Source organism: Castanea sativa, chromosome 4 (genome assembly GCF_040712315.1).
Source record: "Castanea sativa cultivar Marrone di Chiusa Pesio chromosome 4, ASM4071231v1".
NCBI classification, from domain to species: Eukaryota; Viridiplantae; Streptophyta; class Magnoliopsida; order Fagales; family Fagaceae; genus Castanea; species Castanea sativa.
This window is the reverse complement of record NC_134016.1, coordinates 30811852-30830591: the sequence shown is the minus strand read 5'-3', so window position 1 is coordinate 30830591 and position 18740 is coordinate 30811852. Positions and strand designations below refer to the sequence as shown.

Genomic DNA, 18740 nt, shown 5'->3' with positions numbered 1-18740 from the left:
AATTTGCAAGGGGTCAATTCATTTTACCTAACATAAATCACATAAAAATCTAGTTGAAAGATAGGAATACTCTTATATATAGTATAAATAAGTTTAGAGATATGTCTAAACCTATCCATCTGATCATAAGGATTCTTGTTATTTGCTGGGGGAGGGTAATGGCACATATAAATGTCTTGAAATATTTTTTGTTTTGTGGTATAATTGCTTCAGTCTAGGCAATGGAGCAGGTACTGGTAGTGACCGAATAGTCTGGACTATGGAGGAAGCTGGCCTGTAGCAAGGTTTGACTTCCTGGAGAAGTTGATAATCATTGTTCTAGTCCTAATTTGAAGTACAAGTCATTTAATGCATCCAATTTTTTCTCTTTTCCTGATGAGCCAAACCTAAAGAGGACGTGTACCCAGGAATGTGCAGTCCATCTCGTTAAAAGTGGAAGCAACATTGTCTAATCAGGATGGAGCTCATGACTAAATTGCGAAGCAATAAAATGGATCAATTCGAACCCCTTTGGCTTTGGGAATTGGAAAACATTTCAGAAGCTTCTCTGCCAAGTAAGAGTAACAGAAAACACATTTAATCAATTCATCACTCTATCACAAAGTATACAAATTTTGAGTACAAAATCATTCCCCTCGATAAAATTGAAGGGAAAGATTACTGAAGTCCAGTAAAAATTGCACCCGTATCATCTACTACAGTAATGTGCACCTAAAACACACATGGTACAACAAACATGCCATGTAAAAAGCTGTTTTGGACGATCCATGGCATTAATTAACCTCACAGCCCTTTTTTCTTCAACCTCAGAGCCTTCTGACTAGATGGTTGTTTTGGAGTAGGCTCCACAAGCAGTAAGCGTGACATGACGTATGTCAAGAGTTCTTCACGATGGGAAAACGTGAAGTCCAAGTGGGCATACTCAAACTCATTGTATGATACATCCACACCTGAATTCTTCATTACTTTATAGTGCTTTCTTACCATTGATGGCCGAATTACCTTGTCCTTCTGTCCAGCAACTAGATCAACAGGGATATCCATGAGCCCATAGTGTTCACCCAAGTCCAATGGCTCAGGAGATCCATACACCTCCATGTTAGCAGATGCACTCCCATAATCATACATTCTAAACTTCCCAGTGTGCTTCATCTGTGCAAGGTGAAGCGCCACTTGAAATGAAACTCCTGGCATATCATTCATGTTGTAGTGTGGTAATCCTAACACACCAATCCAATTTGAGCTGTCTCCACCAACCACATAACTCATTAGGGTTTGGACTAGCCCTCCAACAGCAGGATAGTTGTGGAAATCCCTAGCCAACTTGTTGAGTAACATCCGGAAGAATCTGGTTGGTATGTAGAAGGCAGGTACAAAGGGTGCCAAAATAGGACCAAACATAAGGAAAAAATACTCAACCACTGTGAAAACAAAAGTAGAATCCTGATGGAACCCGGCAGGTGATAATAAAATCAATCTAGATAGTCTGTGGGGCTTTTCTTCTATCCGTCGTGTTATTACATACATCAGTATAGCTGCTCCTCCCAAGCTATGGCAGATTGCACAAAGTTTGTAAGGCTGATCATCACTTTCCTCCTGAAGAGAAGGTTGGCTAAGCTTCAATTCTGAAGTTTTCACTTGGTGAATCTTCTCTATCATTGCAGGAATATCCTCAGTGCCATGCTCATTGATGGAGTATTGCCAGTACCTAAATTGATGCTAACATTTAGTTACAGCATTACCATACCATAATAGTACCACATTATATAAGATATCTGAAATAATGTAGTCTCGTTCTCCTCCTTCCCCACCGTAAATTTCTTGAATGCAACTGATTGGATAGAGGCATTCAAAGAGAAAGATTTGGATTTCAACTTTTAGTTTAAATGACTTGAATAACAAGTTTTTGTTTTTGTTTATGTTTTTTTTTTTAATTGACGAAATTTGTGGATAGATTTAAATTTTAGTAATATCTGGATTTGAAATGATTAGTTGTACAATGTTATTTCAAATCTAACATTACAAGTGTCTTTTTTTTATGGGATAAGTAACATTACAAGTGTCGTTGTTCAAGTAAAATCTCTAAAACTCGAACATTCTTTTTTTTTTTTTAATAAATAAAACTCAAATAATCCTGTGTTGGTAAATTTATATTGAACAATTTATACTAGCAACCATTCTTCAAATCCAAACAGACTGAAAAGATATAATTCAATATTAAAACTGACAAACAAATACATATGGAACTCATTTGTACTTACCGTCGTGAGGAAATGTTCTTGTCAGCATGTTCCCTAGAAACCAAACCCCGAAAATTCCCTAGAAAAACATCATACCCTGCAAGACAAGCAAGCAATCACATATTCATTGCTCAATCGTGTTCTGCAAACTGCACATACTCTTAATGCAAATGTAGCAAACCTTGATCAAAGGCTGCAAAAGCTGGAGAACCAACAACCCCATTGGACACCCAACTGGGAAAAGAAAAAAAAAATTATTGGAATAAAAATTTAAGCAATGCATATGAAAAACAAAATTTTAAGATTTTGGAGATATAAGAAAACATAATGCAATAAGTTTATTAACTAAGAATGTGGTACTGAATTTACTAAGGAAGGCTTTAACAAAAGATATAGGTTTGGGCTTTCTAGGAGGGATGGGTGCAAACATGCTCTAAACCAACCTGTCTTTTATATGTTCTGGTCAATTTTTTCATGCATTCTGCTAAGGATAAAGTTAAGCTGCTGATAAAGGTTTGGCCATATTTATTAAAGAAAAGAAAATCGATTCTAGAGGACTAAAAGCGACAAACAGGAATGCATAAAGAATAAATATTAACATATTAATTCAGCCAAAACAAAAAGGAACATTCTAACATATTATGTTTTACCATTCTAAACATCTTTTTTTTTAATATAGTTTTTTAATGACGCACTGTAGAATTTGAAGGAAAGAAAGAGGATGCATCATGCAGAGAGCTAGTGTGGAAGAGGATGTAGCTCATATACAAATTTTTAAAAATAATGAATGACAAGATGACAAACTACAACAATTTGGTGGCACAAGGCAGAGAAACCACATTGTCTGATGATGGGGTCACAAGAAGACAAAGGCCAAAAAATGGTTGCTGATAAGAACAACATTTAAACTTTTTTCTAAATATACAAAGCTAAAAGAATGATCCCATATTTAGTAATCAAGTCCAAACCTATGTAAAGAAATCAATAATTTTGAATGTTCAAAGGTGGACAGAAATTCAATATTCCCACAAAATTCCATCCATTTTACCTACTTGTTAAATTGTTATTAGCTAAATTTCAATCTCCAGACTCCGACTAAACTCAAAGATGCAAAAATACATTAAAATGAAAAAACTACACTCCTGAGCCGGGCACCGAAAAATTATAACTTCAATAATTTTAATGTATTTTCTGGAGCACTTCTTCCATCAATCCACTCTCTTTTAAAAAAATTGAGAGAGATAGAGCAGATGGATCCTATCCCCTATGTTGAAACTAAATCGTATTTGCAACTGACTTTTCACTAGCGCAAATTACAACTAACCAAGGAAGAGAAAGATGGAAAAACTCACCCCATAGATGAATCGAAAACTCCATGCTGAAGATAAACTGCTTTCCGGGCGTCACGTCTGCAACATCACACTACAAGCATAAGGCACCATTCACCCAAAAATAAACCCAAAACCTGACAGGAACAAGTTTTTACCTAGGAATTCTTTCCAAAAGAAGAACATAACCATCAGCAGTGACCACATGGATAGCTTCATATGGGTACCTAATACAGGTAGAAACGTAAGGTACTTGCAGAAAATATGAATACTTCCAGAGAGAAACATAACTTGAATAAAGTTAGCTGGAGCATAGCCGTTACCCAAGTTCCGTTATGACATCCTGACATGTCCGGGCATCTGTATTTAGAGACTGATAAAAAGTCACATTCTGTTCTGTAGGAGCTGGATCATTTTCCCCAAGAGTATCTGTAGTAACAGATACTTCCACAACGTTACCATGATTTTCTTTAGTATGCCCAATGTAGTATGAAACCCATCTGAATAGTTTTCTGAAAGCCTCTGATGGGGAAAGAATAAAATGAGCTGCCTTGTGAACAATATCAAAAATAGCTTCGATGAAAATCTCTATTGCTAGATGAAGATCCTGGAGAGATAATGAGATACATAAGCAAAATGGAAATCATGCATGCAAATCAATCCATAAGATGAGAAAAACAAATGATAAAAAAATCACAATTTCCAAGATTGATAGGAGATAGAAGTCATTGCACAAACCTCTATGACTCCACGTCTCCTGTCAGTGGTGCGGTGAACAATCTGGTCCCTGAGGGTAAACACTCTCTTAATCGAATGTAAACCTGAATGCTGGTGGCTTCCAGAGAGAGCAGGGGCTTTTATTACCCTATTAAAGAGAAAACGATAAAGATAAACTGGGATCCCCATAAGAAGTTTTGCAGGCAACAGAATCCAAAAGAATATGCATCTGATCCATCCTGTCCGATGCCTATCATACTTGGTATAAGTACTGGCTCCTGAGACACGTGAACTTTGAGATGAAGGTGATGCAGGATATATGTTTCTATCACTATCTTCTTCTGCAGATGAGTAATCTACACTTGATGTATCAGAATCCACAGAAAGCTCATAAATGAACTGGTTGAAAGAGGACACACCACTACAACATCACAGAAATGCAGAAATGTCAATAACCAAGATATGCAAGCACAAAACAAAGACTAAAAATTGCACAACAAACAATAAACTTTGGAAACAAGTTTCTTATAATATGAAAAAGCTAGATATTCAGATAATCATATGTTGATAAAAGCACCATATAAGCCTAGCCTTACACACAATTGGAAAAAAAAAATGATTTTTAAGGATTTTAAATTTTTTTTTTTTTTTTTAAATCTTTCATCAACATGCAAAATCAATTCCGAATTTCTTCCCCTTTTGTCAGCACAAAGAGTTGAGATTCATTAGCACAAAGTTGTGAGAATTGCAATGGCATTGGTGAACAAACGGAAAGCCAAGTTCAAGCAACGGTCAAGAAGACAAGTAAATTGTAGTAATACAGAATTCTCAAGACTGAATAAACACAAGAACAGAAAAATTAAATTAAACATAAGAATCAGCACCCATGGTTGTTTGTAGTCAGCACCAAATGGGAATAGAAAACATATGAATCAAAATCTATATTGACTGGAATCAGCACCAAGGAATTAGGAATCTTACAATAGAAATTTTATCCATCACAAACTTGTTTCCATAGTATAATAGCAGGCTTATATAGACTGTTAGTACTAAGTCCTAACCCTAATTGACTTGGGTCAAAGCCTTGATTCTAGGAAATTATCAGCCCAATCAGCTAATAAGACCTAAAATAAAATCCAATAGAATAATAGTAAAAATACAATTGCCTTCTGAAATTAAATAAAACAAAATTAAAATTTTTTTTTTCACTCCTAGTGCTAACAACAAACTCAAGATCAAAGTTATTTGTACCCATGGGAGACTAAAAGAACCAGCTGGTCAAAGTTACTAGGAAAACCAGTCCATGATATTTGTAATTGCATACTTATGTAAGGTTTAATAATCAGTCCTTAATTTCCATGTTTTGAAAAATGAAAATGTAATTAGTATGGTCAAAATCTTAGTACCCACTAGATTTCATACCTAGGAACCTATGAAAGTAGTTAAGTCCTATCTAGAATGTCTAAGAGCATTGAATTTAAGCTAAGAAGGCAGCCTACTTTGAGATAACAATTATTTTATTTCTGGGAATTACCCCCTTTTCTGCCTGCTTAGGTTTAATCTGCTGTTTTTATAAACATATATTTGCAGCACTATGCAGCTGCATCACTACTTGTCAAGAATAACTCTCTCCATTCTGTTTAACAATGAACGATCCCAAGCCATCATACAAGCTTTGGATGCAAAACAACTTCGTAGGTACCATCAAAATAGTTAAAACTTACTTTTCCATCCAACGTGGAAATCGAGGTCCGCGAAAGGTTGGCCTAAGCTCCCAGCCATGGATACCTTCAAGGATCTTAGCTTTCCCTGGCAAAATTGTCAACAAAAGCGCTGACACTCCATTGATCAGCCTCACAATATTGTTCAGAGATTCGTAAGTGAATGTCTTCACTGACCTGCACTAAAAAAATAAAAACAAGAAAAAAAATACGAATTGCTCATTTCATGACCAAAAATATGCTATATCAAAAATGCTCAAGGGAAATAATCCTCTGGAGGGCACCTAAAGATAGATAGATAAAGCCATACATAATGTGGAAATATATGAGCCTTAATGACACCCAAACTATAACTAGTACCATAGAAAAACAACCAAAACACAATTTTTCTCAGCAATACTGAAGACAGCATAGGAAAATTAGACATACTTTGGGAAAAGAAAACGACCCCGGAAACCCCCACCACTAGAAAGCTAAAAAATATAATAAAATGCATGAATTTCAAACTTCTTCTCTATTATGAATAGTTTTATGATATGCAAGGACAAAGGATGAACCAGGCCGTGCAATCAGTCAAATAATTCACATATCAGTTCACGGAAGTCCCAAACTTTTGATCAAGGCCTACTTCTTCAGAAGTCTGAAGAGAACCAAACACAGCCATCATAGGCATTATATGAGAGCCATAACCTCCTACATATGCATACACTAACCCTTGTGAGTACTCTCAGCAAAATTGAGAATACTTTATCAAATTCTACTAATATGACGTTGCCAACAACCTTGTAACTCAGTCCACTTACCTAAAGAACAACCAAGGTTTAAATTCCCCTCCCCAATTATTGTAACAATTAAATTATGAAAAATGCTAAAGGTATTAAAAGTTTTATCACATAATGCTTACAAACTGATGTGGCGAATGGTGTGGGCTTCAACCACCTGATAAATGAATATTTGAATTGCCTTTTCATAATTAATAACACATCAATTTGTAAGCTCTAAGTAGTAAAACTTGTAGTAGCTGTAGCACTGATATGTTCCAGACAGAAGGAAAAGGCAAACCCTGCTGAATGCTGATCACTGACTATTCCTAAATCATATCAAAATTTTCACATCATTTTAATTTCTAAACAAAGCTAATAATAATTATAATGATAATTAATGTGGGTGGTGATGTGGCATAATCTAAGCCATTCCTTAATCAAGTTAGATGATCCTGGTTATTAATCACTACAGCAACAACAACAACAACAACCAAAAAAAAAAACCCAGAAATGAATCAACATTTCTTGATTGACCCAGTTGGTTAAATCATCAAAGAATCCCATATACACAAACAATAATAAAAACCAAAAAAATAAAAAACCTATAAGGCCAACCCAAGATGAGCAATAAATAAAGCTCTAAAAGAGAGATACAATCATTTTATTCAAATCAATATAGAATGAAGAAGAAGAAAATGGGGCTCACTCTTCTGCGACGGCGAGGACGTTGTCAACGAAGCGCTGCAACATTTAATTGAAACTTAAATTGTATGCAAAAGTGTTTTTCGGTTCTTGTTTGTTTTTTTTTTAGATAGAGATAAAAATCCGAGTTCTAGATTTTCTGCAACAACAAAAACACAAAACAAAATCTTATGGAAGCGAAAAACTTGGGAGCAAAAAAAAAAAAAAAAAAAGCAATGTGGTGGTGGGGGCTGGTGGTGCCTTACAAGTTGCAACGACGATTCTTGACGTAACAAGTAAGCGAAAAAAGCCGAAAAATAGGTCGGTTATTTGTTATTGGAGGAAAGGACACGTGGTGGGCTGTGATTGAGTGAACAGTCTAATGTGTCGTTGTTTTATGACTCCGTGTGTGACATTGTGGGATTTTACGGCAACACGTAATGTTCTTTTGACCATGCGGTAGTGGCAGATTACGGTGGCTCCACGTGCACTTTGTGACATCTGGACCGTTGATGAGTGTGGACGGTTGTGATGTTCGTGCTAGAGTTTTCTACTGGATAAGGCATAAAAGGTAGCGTCACGTTTATAATGGGATCAATTCTTTCCATCAAGTTGTTTGTAGAGAATTTTTTTTTTCTATTTGTTGAATTTGAAGCACATGTTTCAACTTTCAATATGGAAAAGTATATATATATTTTTAATAAATAATCATTGTATTCAAACAAATTTTGATTCAAAATTGTTTGATTTTATCTATAAAAAATTATTCAGTAGAATTTTATATGCACAATAATGTCCAAATATACCATTTTAAATTATTATTAATGGGAAGACAAATGCAAGCCACAATGATTCATGACATAGGAGTAGTTTATATATATAAAGTAAGGGGAAAGGGGTTTGATGTTCATATTTATTTTGAAAGTATTAGAAATTGTTAGCCTAATTATAATTTACAAAACTTTTGGCCTCGTAGGAGTAATTAATAATTACTTACATGTTCCAATAGAGCAACTTGGTACATTTTCTCTCACATTATAGTAGATTTAATTTGTTTTATAGGAAGATTATGTGAGAGGAATGAGTATTATGTAATTATATTTAAAAAAGGATATAATAGTTTTTCGTGTCATGATCATATGGAAGAAGAATTCTCCCCCATGTAATAGTAATTATATTATTATTATTGTTGTTGTTGTTGTTGTTCTTCTTCTTCTTCTTCTTCTTCTTCTATGAAGCACTGAAGCGGCATTTTGGCCGCCGAACTCGCGTCGGGCCGCATTTCGGCTGCTGAACCCAGGTCTGACGAGGCCTAATGCAGGGTGCGGCAGGTGACTCCGTTGCCTGCGTCAGTGCCGTGTTCCTTTTTTTTTTCTAGGTGCAATACATGCCACCTCGCTCGGAATTGGGCCGATTCGCGCCAAAACCACCGATACAGGCCATACCGACGCCAAACTAGCCAATTCAGGCCAAAATTGAAAAAAAACAAACAAAACAAAACAAAAAAGTGTGAAACGAACCATCTCACGTCTTAGCTTAACTCCTCTCACTCTCATCTCTCTATGCCCTTCCAGCTCCACACCTCCGTCGTTGATAACTGATAAGTTTTGTTAACTTCTGTTTCCTTTTGCCTTTGTTCCTTTTTTATTTTTATTTTTATACACTTTGTTCTGTTTCTTAAAAGGCATTATGTTTTTTTTTTTTTTGTGCCTAACCATACATGTGAGCCACATCTTCCCTTTTTCATTTTTTTTTTTTTAAAGCTACACCTATTTTAATACCTGTTACATATATCCTTTATTTTGTTTTTATCCTGCACATCTTTTTTTTTTAATTTATTTATTTATGGAAATCCTTATCTATTTTAATACCTCTATCAATAATTCAAGTGTCAAAAATTTTTGTGTACTTATTATTATTATTATATGAGTTTTCTATTATTATTATATAAAAAAGCATGCTTACCAATATATAAAACATATAAATAAAAATATTTGTAATAATCTTTTAATTGCCGTACCCCACTACACCCACACCCTAAATTTTCAAAAAATTGTTGAGTCTCTCACCTGAAGACAAATGCCAGCCATCATGATTCATGACAGAGGAGTAGTTTATATATATATATATATATATATGGAAATTTTTTTTTAATAAATAATCATTTTATTCAAACAAATTTTGATTCAAAATTGTTTGATTTTATCTATAAAAAATTATCCAGTAGAATATTATATGCGCAGTGATGTCCAAATATACCATTTTAAATTATTATTAATGGAAAGACAAATGCAAGCCACAATGATTCATGACATAGAAGAAGTTTATATGTATAAAGTAAGGGGATAGGGGTTTGATGTTCATATTTATTTTGAAAGTATTAGAAATTGTGAGCCTAATTATAATTTACAAAACTTTTGGCCTCATAGGATAATTAATAATTACTTTCATGTTCCAATAGAGCAACTTGGTACATTTTCTCTCACATTATAGTAGATTTAATTTGTTTTATAGGAAGATTATGCGAGAGGAATGAGTATTTTGTAATTATATTTAAAAAAGGATATAATAGTTTTTCATGTCACGACCACATGGAAAAAGAATTCTCCCCCATGTAATAGTAATTATATTATTATTATTATTATTATTATTATTATTATTATTATTATTATTCTATGAAGCACTGACGCGGCATTTTGGCCGCCGAACCCATGTCAAGCCGCATTTCGGCCACCAAACCAGCGTCCGACGCGGGGTGTGGCAGGCGACACCGTTGCCTGTGCGTCTGTGCCATGTCCTTTTTTTTTTTCTTGGTGCCAACACGAGCCAACTCTCTCGAAATCAGGCTGATTCGGGCCGAAACCACCGATATAGGCCGTACTGACGTCGAACTAGCCAATTCAGGCCCAAATTCACACAAAAAAAAAAAAAAAACAAAACAAAACAAAAAAATACAAAAGAATCATCTCCCGTCTCACTTTCTCTGATTCATTCTTGTCTCACGTCTCAGCTTAGCTCCTGTCACTCTCGTCTCTCTGTGCGCCTCCAGCTCCACACCTCCACCATTGATAACTAAAAAGTTTTGTTAACTTCTGTTTCCTTTAAGCCTTTGTCCTTTTTTTTTTTTTTCTTTTTTGATACACTTTGTTTCTATTTCTTAAAGTATTTTGTTTTTTTTTGTGCCTAACCAAACACGTGAGCCACTACTGAGCCACATCTTCCCTTTTTTTTTTTTTTTAAAAGCTACACCTTTTTTAATACTTGCTACATATATCCTTTATTTTGTTTTTGGGTTGCACATCTTTTTATTTATTTATGGAAAACCTTATCTATTTTAATATATCTATCAATAATTCAAGTGTCAAAAATTTTTGAGTACTTATTACTATCTATTATTATTATTATATGAGTTTTCTATTATTATTATTATTATTATTATTATTATTATTATATAAAAAGGCATACTTAGCAATATATAAAATGTATAAATAAAAATATTATTAATAATTTTTTAATCGCTGCACCCGCACCCTAAATTTTCAAAAATTACCGAATCTTGTACTCGCACCCGTACCGACACCCGAATTTGGATATGTACCCGTGCTCTGGTATAGGTTAGTGTAACCACTAACCAGACCTAGATATCCATTAAAGAGAGATATGGCTGGCATAAGCATAACCATACACATGATTTTAGACCGAGTACATTTAAGTTAGGCAAGTTAGGCTATAATTACTTTCTGGGGTCCCAAAAAAAAACCTTTCTAGGGCTAGATGGGTAGATTTGATTATAAAAACAGTCACACCCCCAAAACAATGTATATAAGATTCTTTTTCTTTTCTTTTCTTTTTTTTTTCCTTTTTTTGAGTTGAGAATCTTGAGATAAAATTCTACTCATGTCTAATCCTATGCGTGTGAATTCCCTTCTGAAAACTAGAACTCCGGCCTTTGCTCTCTACACTCTTCAAACACTTATATTTGTGGAGTGACTATCACACCAAATGTGCATGGTGGTTTATATATGCTAGAAGTACATCAACTTTCATTCAAGCTGGTGTATTGCATGTCTGGGAAATTAAATCAGTTAAATTCACCATTAATCAAGAGTAATTTGTGTATGAATATAAAGAGCCGTACAGTAAGCAGCTCATACTTGTGTGAAAAGCATTTACAGCTATCAATTGAAAACTGTACATGCCCATATTAACAGCACTAGAAATTACCAGAGATGAAATTAATTAATGTTAAATCCACATTGTTGTCAAAGCTTAATAAAGAAAACATTCCATCTAAAAATAATACTAATAAAGAAAAGCAAAAAGAAGTACAATGTTTATGAACTACCTACTGCTCAAACCCATAAACCTATAAGTTGGCTGAAAAATGCTACAAAGGGAAGTCCTTCATGATCTTGTTTATTTAAGCATGGAACTCAAATTTTGTCTTCCCAAATAAATAATCTATAGAGAGCGGTCATATATAGGATTCTTTTCTTGGTTGATCGAAGTTCACTTTTAGAAGCTCAACACAAAATCTGTCACTGACATATAACTTTATTCTCTAGATGCTAGGTCAGCTATACTTGAGAGTTGAAATTGTTGCCTTCTTTTGTTCTTGGTGTGAAGGCAAACTCAGAAACCAAGGCCAAGTGATCACTCCCCACTTTCTGCATAAGAAACAATGTCAATTTGGATAATAATGTACAGACATCAAAATATGTAATCAATTGAAAACCCATTATAAGTCAATGGAGAAGTGTATTACAGTAGGAAAAAATGAGGATTTCTGTGCTTAGAAATTCTATAATTCTATTAAAATGTTTTCAATTTTGCTAGAACCCATTGCCATAAAAAATTTAAACTTAGAAGGCCCCTATAAAGGGCAACAGTTATATGATACTTAACTTCAACAATTATAAAGACCAGTTTTCAAGAACAGGCACGGGCATATAGAAAAACTTCCAAATACATTCCAAGATAAATTACAACTTACCCACATGTGGTTTGACTGAAATTTAAATTGCCCACCTGTGGTTTGAAATTTGACACTTTACCCACCTGAGATTTGACTAAAATTTAAATTGTCTACCTATAGTTTGAAATCTCATGATTCAAGTGTTCTGATAGATTCTTTTTTTATTTTTTTTATTTTTATCTTATTTGATCTTGTATTTTTATGTTTTTTGTATTTTTGGAGGAGAGAGACATAAAAGTGGATCGAAATTATATATTTAGCTCTATTTTTAACAAAGATTGGTTACAGAACTCTAACTGAGCTAACTTTAGGGGGTAAAATGTCAAATTTCAAACCACAGATAGACAACATAAATTTTGGCCAAACTACAGGTGAGGAAGTTGTTATTTGCCCTACATTCTACCATACTTGCAATATGATTTTAGAAGTAGAGTTAGTTGACTGAATAAGGCTAAGAAGCTTTTCCTAGTGGATTTCAGAACAGATTTGGAAAGAACAAAAGTTCTTCAGCAGAATGTAATATGTCAACAAATTCCCAAGGACAATTGTTTGAGTTATCTACCAAAAAAGTTCTGCCTTGAATTTTATGTTCAAGATTTAAACCCATAATCAAGCAAAAGAATCCCAAAAATTAAAAAAACTAAATCCTCTCGCTTAATTCCCCATTATAATCCAAACCGTGCAAGTGTATATCACTCTAGTCATTGAAAAATTCCATAGAGTTTCAACTCAAATTGCATCTGGTGGCAGAGCTCTCGAGTCTTCTTACCTTGCAGGGGAGACCACCTGTACTCTGGAGAATGTCAAGTGGAATGGTATCCAGAACTCTTGTAGGTACAATACCATCAGAGTACCTGAATCAGTAAAAGACATTTGACATTTCCATCATCACCAACCACCATTAGAATCATCATCAAAACTTTCAGAGAAAGCTACTTACCATAAATAGTCAACAGTTCCAAGGAACTTTGAGTGGTAGGATGTAGCTAAAGGTTCGCCATTACATCCTCGAGTTTTTTTAGAACCCTGAGAATATATAGATGGAAATACAGTTAAAAAAAAATAGTGACTTATATGATGCATGAGATAGGAAAAGAGAACTACCAACCTAGGAAGAAGAACAGCAGCCAAAAAAAAATCTAAACAATGAAGTTGTAAAATAGTAGAATCTAATAACCTTCACTGTGGCATAGGAGCTGGCAATCTTCAAGGGATGCACAAGTAAATGGCACCCAGCATTTCCAGTTGCAACTTTTACCTCTTCATCAGTCCAGCAATTGTTAAATAATCTGAAATGAACAGCATTCAAGCATATGAAGTTCAATAATAACCACTAAGAAGTAAGAAATATAGTATATATTTTCTTTGTATAAAGTAAGAAATGACGAACAAGATGTTCTAATTCTAGTTATCCTAAATCAGGCATATACCTCTAGGTGTGATATCAACAACTCCAAGACAAGCATTACTATAGCTAAAATTGTCAAACAGGACAAGATCCTAAGATGAAAATAGGAATTGAAGTGAAATAATCCAGAATATTAAAGAAGAAGAAGTAAGTAGAGTAGTAATTAAAGTAAACGATTTAACTCATAAAACCACAGTACCCACAGATTTAATAAGCAGGACTAGATTCTGGCATCTAATGGGACGAATACATAATAAATAATGAAAATCTCACCCAAATCTGGAAGGTGACAAAAATGTTCCAATGTTTTGTTGTTTTAGAAATTCGGAAAGAAAAGAACCTCTATTCATATGGTTGAGAAAAAAAAAAGAAAAAAAAAAGCAGATGGTTTAAATTCTTATGATATTAAAAAACAAATCCCCAATGCTTTGCATGAGAATTAATTGTGAACTTACAAAGTAATGCAACTAGGCCAGCTCCAAGCACAGTTGTGCTGCTCTTAACCAAATCAAATTTACATACGTATACCAGTGCAGAATAAATAAAAAATCTAAGTACCTACCACAATTAAGAAAAGAATACCTGTTTGTCAAGATCAACGGACTCCTCATTTCTTTCTTGACACCCAAAACTTGAGAAGGATGACAACTTCTCTGCCCAGATAACTCTCTTTTATCATATAATAAGATATTTAGCTGCAAAATAGAAACAAAAATTAATTTTAATCAAGCACTTTGGCTGTGAAAATTGGTTCATAAAATGACTACTGTCAATACAATTTATATAAATAATTGACTTCTATAACCAAGATAATGCTCATGTGATTAATAACTTTATAAGAAATTCACCTCGGAGGATGACAGGAACTTGTATATTGCACTCTGTCAACGAGAAGATGAAGAATTAATCTTTATTAGTGCAAGATGTAAATTTGACAAATACAGTTTTAGATATCGCACCTGAGGGGTGCTATTAAAATCTCCAGCAAGCACAACGGGGGCATTACCCCATTTTTCTGAGAGGATCTCTGCCCTTGACAAGAGAAAGCGTATCTACAAAATTAAGTTATTCAATATCAAAGTGCATCAGCAAAATTGATGCATAACATTGATCTTTTTTTAAAATTTTTTTTGTTGGAGGGGGGGCAGAAAAGTGAATGCAAACCCCAGTTTTTTTGTCATTAACATTCAGTACACAAACGTTTATGCTAAAAGTTATTCTCTGACAATAGTTAACTAAATTTTCATTAAGAGGTTATTAAGAAAATAACTTAATGGCAGCAGTAAATTGGTACTCACACATGCTTTTCGAAAGAAAATTTTATTTATACTATTAATAACGATTCCTTTAAAGTTTCACACACTTTTTTTGTCTATGTTATAGTTCAAAATCAATTGTGAGAGGGTGCTATGAGATACTTAAGATGCACTTCACAGTTGACAAAAGATCATTATAAGAGACATATATATCAGTCTACTTATTTTATTCCAGAAGCATAAGAAAAGTAATCATATTCAAGTTATGCACGATAACATAGAATATCAAGGTAAAAGGACTTACTTGACCCAATTTAACATCTCCGTGGCTTGGGTTATAAAGGACATGGATGTTCCCAATCAGTAGTCTTCTTGATTCATCTTTACACATCTACCTGTACAGGAAAGAAAGTTAGACTCCAGAGTATCAATGTGATTGTTAATCATAATACTGCTAATACAAATCAGCATATCCTAATGGATTGATACCTCAAAAACAGAAAGCTGGGCAACATTGTCACGAAGACCAAAACCCTTGAATTCAATACTCTCTCCCTCTAATAACCGGAACCTAAAGAGTTAAAATTTGTTCATTTAGTTCAAGCTAGCCAGTATGTATCTTAAAAGATAATATGAAACAAACCACAATTTTCTTACTCATTGGCTTTCCAAAACATAGCACAGCCATCAATTGCATCTCCAGTGCGTCTCTACAATTGCAGGAAACTTAGAAATGTTTAGTTTCAACTTGATCAAATCTGTACATGAATAAAGTGACTTGACACACACACAGTTCCATTTACTCAGGTTGCGAATCCCAAATAAATAAGTTCCCAGTTATGAATTGAAAGACCACCATATGTTGGGTCCATTTTTAGTCAAGCATACCACAAATCAGCAATTTGATAATATTAGCTTTCAAGATGAACCAAATTCTTCTTAAATTTTTGGAAGAGAGAAAATAATTTAAAAAAATTTTAAGAAGAAAAGTTTCAAACCGGTTGGTTTTAGCAAAATTTTACTTTGCAATATACCAAGCAGGATTTTCAAAAGGCACACAAATGGAACTGTATGAAGGTCGAGTACATTTACATGAATCCGAAAATACTAAATTCATGGACAAAGTTGGCTCAAAATTAAAAAATAACCTTATAGGACCCAACATATCCCGCTTTCACCAAAATCTCTGATAGATCATAATACTTGTCCACTTCCTGACAAAATAATACCAGACACCATAAGTCCATAAGTTTACTATAAACTCCAATTTTAATGAATCACATTACTAACACACACACAAATAATAATTAAGAACTAAGCCTTACTTGCAAACAGATTATATCAGGGTTCCATCTCATGAGCTCTTTGTATATGACCTTCTTGCGATGTTCCCACGTCATATACAAACAAGGAACATTTGTGTAGAGATCTCTGTGTTTCGAAGCATTTCTATCCCCCAATATGTTATACGACGCCACTGTAAATCTTTCTGGCACACAGACACACAACCCACAAACCACAACAAATTGAATGCATTGCTCAATCAAAGTGCCAGATTTTTCACTATGTTATTCAAACTAGTCAGCATGAGCCTGTAAAAATTGTATGGCTACATCTTACATGATTCAAAACAGAAAAATTCTCTAAATTAAACAAGTCAACTACAAGTCTATAACCAGGCTTTAGTCCCAGAATTTTGGGATTGGTTGCTAAGAAAATGCAAGATTAAAAAAAATTATAATTGTTTTGAAATTTAAACCATTGGGTAAAAGAGATGAAACCCTTCGGCAACAAATTTTCACAATATTTTCAGTATTACATCCACAATATAACAATAATTTTGCAACAAACTCAAGTTGTTACTAGCAAGTGTTGTGTACAAATCTCATCATTTCTCTTTATAATTTAAGACACACATAAATAAGGAAGTGCCTTATAAGATAAGAATGGCAGAATATTCCAAGGAGAACATAAATAAATGAATATTTGTACCTGGGGATGCAAGTGGTTGATCGGGTTGGATCCAGTGGCGGACAATATCGGGATCCTGATCCAAGGATCTATGTGTTCTTGTAAGGGGGTTGTACCATGCACGAGAAGATAAGGAAGAAGATGCAGAAGACTCTGTGGGACCATTAATATTATTGGTGGTGCAGCAAGAGGGCTTCAACTTGAAGAAGAAAGAGGGGTGGTTGGTCTTGGTCTTGGTCGAGCCCATTCTCCAGCTAGAACCACTGGTCATGGCCATGGGCGCACGAGACAAGACCCATGAACTGGAACACAATTCCCAGCAGCTCATTCTAATCTCCAGCTTTCTCACCCAACTCAACTCAACTAAACTCAACTACCTTTGTTCAGTTCAGTTGAGTTTTGGGCGCGCCACAGTATTGTGTGTTGTGGAGGACTTTATCCTATTTACACTGACACGCTGTCTCTTCATTCACCACACCACTGCTCACTCGCCCCTTTCTTTATTTTTTTAGTTATTATTATAGATAGGCAAAATGCAGATAAAAAATCCAATTATATTTTAAATTAAAATTCAATTAGAGTCTAATTTTACCTTATGTATCTTATTTAATTTAAATTTTTGTGCCAAGTTATTTAATTTAGTGTAAAAATTAGAATTCAATTAGAGTTTAATTTTATGTCATATTTCTCATCTAATTTAAGTTTTTAAATTTTTGTGCCAAGTGAGATTAATTCAATATAAAAAATGAGGAGTTCAATATAAATAAATTATAAAAAAACCTAATTTTATATATATATATATATATATATATATATATATATATATATATATATATATATATATATACACACACACACTATCTTGTAACCTCATGCATATGCATGGATACATTTAAAAATATACAATAAGATACATAATATAATTTATATATATATATAATTTAAATACTATTGATAGTCATTTTTATATTTTGTTAACTCTTTAAAAAAAATTTAAGGATATTATTAGGTATAAAATGTAAATTGTCCATGTTTTTATTTATTTATTATTGTGAAGCACTTTTTTTTTTTTTACAATTCATTTATTCTAGACTCTTTAGTTTTTGTACTTAATAACTCACTTAGATAAATATTTATGATTGGTCCCACATTTGACTTTGAAATTAAAAAATAAAACTCTTTAAAAATAAATAATTTAAGAAACATGACGCAAAATTAGAATTCTAATTTGAGTTTCTCTTAGTTTCACTTATTATTATTATTATTATTATTATTGCTAGAAAATTTAATTAGATTCAAAATTGAATTTTGTTTTTGTTAGTTTTCCATACAAATTAAATTTTTTAGATTTTTACTGTTATTTTTTCTCTGAACTAATAAACATATATTTTATACTATTTCTATTCAGATATTTTCGTATGCCTGGATCTTGAACATAAAAAATTGCAATTGAGTTGAACAATCCTATGCACCTCTCCCCATTCAGTTTAGGAGAAACTATTGGACCAATTTGTTTTTAATTATTTATTATTTTGTGTTGTATTTAGTAGAATTTCATGGATAGTGATTGTAAAATAATATTGTATATGTAATATCCAATCATGATTTTCAAAATTATATACATAATTGCAGTGTAATGAAAAACTTAGCGTAACTAATATTATGAAAATTGCAAAAAA

At 33.4% G+C, this 18740-nt stretch overlaps 2 protein-coding genes across 5 annotated transcripts; both read right to left on the bottom strand.

The window, feature by feature from the left end:
• Positions 1–555: 555 nt before the first annotated feature.
• On the bottom strand, positions 556–7736 carry LOC142631538 (uncharacterized). 4 transcript variants are annotated; one of them, XM_075805709.1, is made up of 10 exons: positions 7718–7736; positions 7477–7611; positions 6010–6183; positions 4307–4706; positions 3892–4175; positions 3727–3795; positions 3593–3649; positions 2422–2474; positions 2262–2337; positions 556–1708 (listed from the first exon to the last, which is right to left on the bottom strand). In XM_075805709.1, exons 2-10 carry the CDS (start codon positions 7518–7520, stop codon positions 784–786), a joined length of 2082 nt encoding a protein of 693 aa, XP_075661824.1. In that variant the 5' UTR covers positions 7521–7611; positions 7718–7736; the 3' UTR covers positions 556–783. The 4 variants fall into 4 exon arrangements, with proteins under 4 accessions (XP_075661824.1, XP_075661825.1, XP_075661823.1 ...); XM_075805710.1 differs by lacking the exon at positions 7718–7736 and having other exon boundaries at positions 4307–4433; positions 4545–4706; positions 7477–7665; XM_075805708.1 differs by lacking the exon at positions 7718–7736 and having other exon boundaries at positions 7477–7665.
• A 3919-nt stretch (positions 7737–11655) lies between these two features.
• On the bottom strand, positions 11656–17485 carry LOC142630357 (carbon catabolite repressor protein 4 homolog 3). Its single transcript, XM_075804348.1, has 13 exons — positions 17083–17485; positions 16416–16579; positions 16239–16304; positions 15748–15800; positions 15580–15661; positions 15395–15481; positions 14794–14886; positions 14683–14715; positions 14417–14529; positions 13604–13715; positions 13367–13452; positions 13196–13280; positions 11656–12118 (listed from the first exon to the last, which is right to left on the bottom strand). The coding sequence occupies exons 1-13, from the start codon at positions 17387–17389 to the stop codon at positions 12029–12031; spliced, it is 1371 nt and encodes a 456-aa protein (XP_075660463.1). The 5' UTR covers positions 17390–17485; the 3' UTR covers positions 11656–12028.
• Between the last annotated feature and the right edge of the window lie 1255 nt (positions 17486–18740).